The 4,758-nt window shown below is 42.6% G+C and overlaps 1 protein-coding gene across 1 annotated transcript; it reads right to left on the reverse strand.

The window, feature by feature from the left end:
- Positions 1 to 443: 443 nt before the first annotated feature.
- Positions 444 to 4,441, reverse strand: LOC119311546 (ent-isokaurene C2/C3-hydroxylase-like). The gene is made up of 2 exons (XM_037587180.1): positions 3,490 to 4,441; positions 444 to 1,273 (listed from the first exon to the last, which is right to left on the reverse strand). The coding sequence occupies exons 1-2, from the start codon at positions 4,396 to 4,398 to the stop codon at positions 647 to 649; spliced, it is 1,536 nt and encodes a 511-aa protein (XP_037443077.1). The 5' UTR covers positions 4,399 to 4,441; the 3' UTR covers positions 444 to 646.
- Between the last annotated feature and the right edge of the window lie 317 nt (positions 4,442 to 4,758).

A 4,758-nucleotide genomic window follows, 5' to 3' on the forward strand; every position in this document is an offset into this window, starting at 1 on the left:
CTACTGCATGTTGTTTGGTTGCATACATATAGCGAGGTATGGTTACCTTGTACCCTATGTGGTGAGCTTACTAGCTACACCTTACTAAAGAACACCGGTCACACCAATAGAACAACACTGCAATCACGACGAACTGGACGATGATAAAGTCCTTCAGCCTAAACTGTCGACCCGACTTGCCAACTTCAACACACTGCATGCCTGCTTGAGCACGGCCTTGGAGTAAGCATCCTCTGCTACCTGCTTACTCTCTTAAACCCTCTGTGACAACTGTTTTTGTAACCCACCACTTGTTCATATCTCCAAACCATATGTGCTTAAAAAAATCCAACACGTTATAAAGGTAAATCACATAGTTAATTTAATAGCCATTGTATTATTTTAAAGTGCATAAACTATACCTAACTACAAAATCATGTTCTATTTTATCGTACTACATAATATATATTCTATCATGCACAATAATAATGTAGAGAACAGTACAATATCACAATGGTTTTGTAGATGAGTACACAATGTTTGCAATGCATTTCTCTTATTCTATTGCATAAAGGTACAACCATTCATAACAATAATGACATGTGCTAAAGGTGAAGGTACCTGAACATGCATTGTCAGGTGAATATACAGGCCCTCCGCATCACTTCTATGGCATAGCATTGGACCACAGGTGTGTAATAGGTTTAAGTTGCAAGTCATATCTTCTGCTTACCGTAAGGCCAAATTTCTCAGACATGTCAAATGAAGAAAGTTTATCCCCGTCGGGGAGCATCCACTCGAAGTGATATAGGAAATTTGCTAATACCATCTCAGTGACTGAAGAGCTGAAATGAATCCCAGGGCATTGTCGCCGCCCAGTCCCGAAGGGAATGAATTCGAAGTGTGTCCCCTTATAGTTTACATTGTTGTTCTCAAATCTCTCCGGCCTAAACTCTTTAGGACTGTCCCAATGTTTAGGATCTTGAGAAATTGCAAAAACATTAATGAACACATTGGTGCCTTTAGGGATGTCATAACCCATGAGTGTACAGTCATCTCTGGCCATGCGGTGGACTAGAGGACCAGGTGGATGCAACCTAAGGACCTCATTGATGACCATCCGCATATAGTGGAGTTCAGAAAGGTCACTGTTAGTAATGACAGCTCGGTCTTCACCAAGTACCTCACGTACTTCTTGTTGTGCTTTAGCCATTGCATCAGGATTGTGCATAAGCTCTGACATGGCCCATGACAAAACAGATCCTATTGTTTCCGTAGCACCTGCAAATACATCCTGTAAACGAAAGTAGTGGAAAGTAAGTACAATTAAACCTTTATATGTGCATATATAGATTTATACAAATCCAAGAATTTTTCAAATCAAAAGCTATGTAGAAACATAGGAGTGACTGCAGCTAGTAATTAACTTTTTATCTTTCATGAACAATGTTGTAACTTGTTTTTTTGTATGATGTAGACATCACACTGTGATTAACTAACCCGTGTTCTATGAACATGGTACAAATGTGATATGTTTCTTGTGAATTGGATGCCATATTAATGCATCAAATATATTTAATACATCTATCAACCTTAACATCACACCATTAGGGGAGTATTAGAGATCAAAATAAAACATGTAATCATATTACATAACCAAGGACAAACTGATATGGCAATAAATTTGCATGTGCAAAATGTAGCAGCGTACGCCAATGATCTTCAATGTCATTGCGTGCATTTGAAAATGAGAGTTCATCTATGTCCCTATATGGATATAGGTTGATCATTGGCAAGAAAAATAAGAAATTAATGATTGTATTAAGTACTATAAGGTTTTTTGAAAAATACACCGGAGCTCTTGGGTACTCCACACCCCTATACGAATATCAAACGTAAAAAACTCAAAAAGATCAGAAATTTGGAGGCATCAGACCTGGGTTCTCAAGCTACTCCAATGTGAAGTTTCGTGAGAAATACCAGGAAATGTATATGTGGCGAAGAAAATACTGTCCGAACAAAAATACATCCAAACATTTTTTTTCTATACATAGGAATTTTTTGCCACGAATACGTTTCCTGGTCTTTTTCACAAAATTTCACACGGGTGTAGATCGGGAACCCAGGTTTGATACCCCAAAATTCCAGATTTGTTTTCCAAATTTCTTGGTATTTTTTTTTTGAATTTAATGTTCGTATAGGGTGTGGAGCACCCGGGTGCTACAAATCCGCTTCCAAGGTTTTAGTCTCTTTGCTAGTTGAAAAGTATCTTTGCTGGCCCTTATGGCCTCCTTTGGTCTAGTGGAATTTTGTAGGACAAATTCCTTTTGAACTCTTTGGTTTGTACGAATGGATTCATATTCCTATATAAAATAGAAACCAATCCTTCACATTTCAAAGAAAAAAGAACATTAGCCTAGACCCAATGGAAAAGTTCAAAAATCTATTAATCAAGAGTGACATCCTATTTTCCTATAGGAACTGAAATGTATGTCATCTCACTTCATATGGTTTTCCTATTCCTATGATATTCATATCCTATGAACCAAGGGAGGCCTAAAGGGTAAAACTGAGAAAAAACCAAGACCAACTTAGTTCATAAATTTCCGTAAGTTTTTAGTGGATCTATTTCCACATTGGGCTTCTAAATTCAAGGAAGACTTGAAACTTCTAAAAGTATAAGGTCTCTCCTAAGATCTTGGATTACCTAGACTAGTTCATTCCTAACTATTGTAGTTTGATTTGACTTAATTTACCTCCCTACCCCGTGGGGAAAGGCCTATGTGCTTGTATATAACTCTGTTGAGAAAAGTATTTTTTAGGTCTCTCAAGTTCCTCAAAAGTATAGACTTGGTCCCTCAAAAAAATTTGGTACACAGTTGGTCCTTCAAGTCTTAAAACTGGATAAGTTTGGTCCAAAATCAGATTTTGAGCACATTGACCAGGGTTTGACCACATTTAAGACTGTTGACCAGGTTTGACTGATAAACCGTAAATTCAAAAAAAAGCAAACAACTTCAAAAAGATCTGAAATTTCATGATAATCAACATGCTTGCATGTGCTAGGTGCGTGTGAATTTTTGTGACAAATAACATTCGAGGAGCTCTACCAAAAAACATTTTTTGGTTTTTTGTTAGCCAAAATTTATTTATTTATTCAATGAGCTCCTCAAATGTCGAAACACCACAAAACATTTCACACACCTAGCGCACCCAGGCATGCACCACATAAAAAAATTGCCACGAGCATGGCACCTTTTTTTCGGACGGCAAGTTTCAGTTTATTTTTTGGGTTTTTTATGGCAACTTTAGTTGTAAAAATCATTAGGACCGAAGTGCTTCATACCACACGTGTGACACTTATCATTTGAGAAAACTATTTATCAGTCAAAACAACGGTCAAAACTACGCTGAGATAGGGTATTTATAGAGAAAATGAATATACTATTCAGATAAATACTTGAAACTAAGAGATATACTCACAATATATGTTTAAAAAAATATACTCACAAACAAGACAGCGCCTATTGTCTCTGTGGTTAGAGGAAACTCCAACGAGTCCTCCTGCTGCAGCCTGAGCAGCACGTCCAGCAGGTCCTCCTCATAGGCTCCGGAAGCGCCGACGCCGGCAGCTCTCGTGGCCTTGCGCCCCTCGATGACCTTGGCGATGATGCGCTGGGTGCGGTCGTAGCTTCTTTTCATGCGGCGCTCGTCGTTGGTCAGCCACCTGACCAACCTGGACGACGGAAAGAGGTCGACGAGGCAGAAGGCACCCAGCAGCTCAAACGCCTTGTGCAACTCACCGAGGTACTCGTCCTGCTGCTCGAACCTGCCGCCGAAAACCGCCCTCGTCACGACGTCGTTGCTGAGCGCCATCGCCTTCTGTGTGACGTTGATGGTGGCGGCGCCGGCGGAGGCGGTGATGGAGCGGAGGAGGCTGGCCGTCTCCTCGGCCCTGATGCCCTCCATGCGGTTCACCTGCGTGGAGCTGAGGAGCTCCATGATGCACACCTTGCGCATCTGGCGCCAGTGGTCGCCGTAGGGGGCGAAGATGATGCCCCTGCCGCCGCAGCCGGCGATGTCCACCGTGGCGCTGCTCGGCCGGTCCGCGAACATGGGGTCGTTGGTCTTCATCACCAGCGCCGCTGCCTCGGCGCTGGAGACCACCACGGCGGGGACCTCCCCTAGCCTGAGGAGCATCAGCGGCTCGAAACGGCGACACAGCTCCGTGATCTTCCGGTGCGGAACGCCGCTGGCGAGGTGGTGTAGGCTGCCGATGACCGGGAGAGTCCATGGCCCAGGGGGCAGCTTGTACTTCTGTGGCTTTCTCTTGCCGCCGGCGAGCTTGAGACACCAGAGGGCGAGTGGTGTGCATAGTGCTATGAAACACAAGCTCAGCCACTCGTCCATGCTAGGCATCCAAAGGAGTGATCAATCAGTTGCCTTGCTGATTGCAGAGACAGGACATATACGCATGCACTATTGTATTGACGACCTCAAAATTTTATTCCAGTGTTAGCATCTTCCTTTGAAAAAACACACATATACTTTTAAATCCAATTAAATTTCATCCTATCAGATTTGGTCCCATCCAACTGCCCTGCGAGTTGGTGATGATGTCTGCGTTGTTGAATTTGGTCCTGGCCGGCCGCCCACATATTCTAAGATAATGTGCGTGACTAGCTAATTGGCGTTTTCTTTTGTCTGGATTCTGGACCACAGCAACGGCGAAAGCTACGCCGGCCAGGGCTTTGATTCATACTGTCCTTGCCAAGAGTT

This window comes from Triticum dicoccoides, chromosome 5B, assembly GCF_002162155.2.
Source record: "Triticum dicoccoides isolate Atlit2015 ecotype Zavitan chromosome 5B, WEW_v2.0, whole genome shotgun sequence".
NCBI lineage: Eukaryota > Viridiplantae > Streptophyta > Magnoliopsida > Poales > Poaceae > Triticum > Triticum dicoccoides.

What these genes read in the sequence shown, in the direction of transcription:
- LOC119311546 (XM_037587180.1), bottom strand. Translation starts at nt 4,398, where the DNA reads ATGCCTAGCATGGACGAGTGGCTGAGCTTGTGTTTCATAGCACTATGC. An exon ending in CAATAGGCGCTGTCTTGTTT is followed by an intron (nt 1,274 to 3,489) that starts GTGAGTATATTT and finishes TTTCGTTTACAG; the next exon opens with GATGTATTTGCAGGTGCTAC.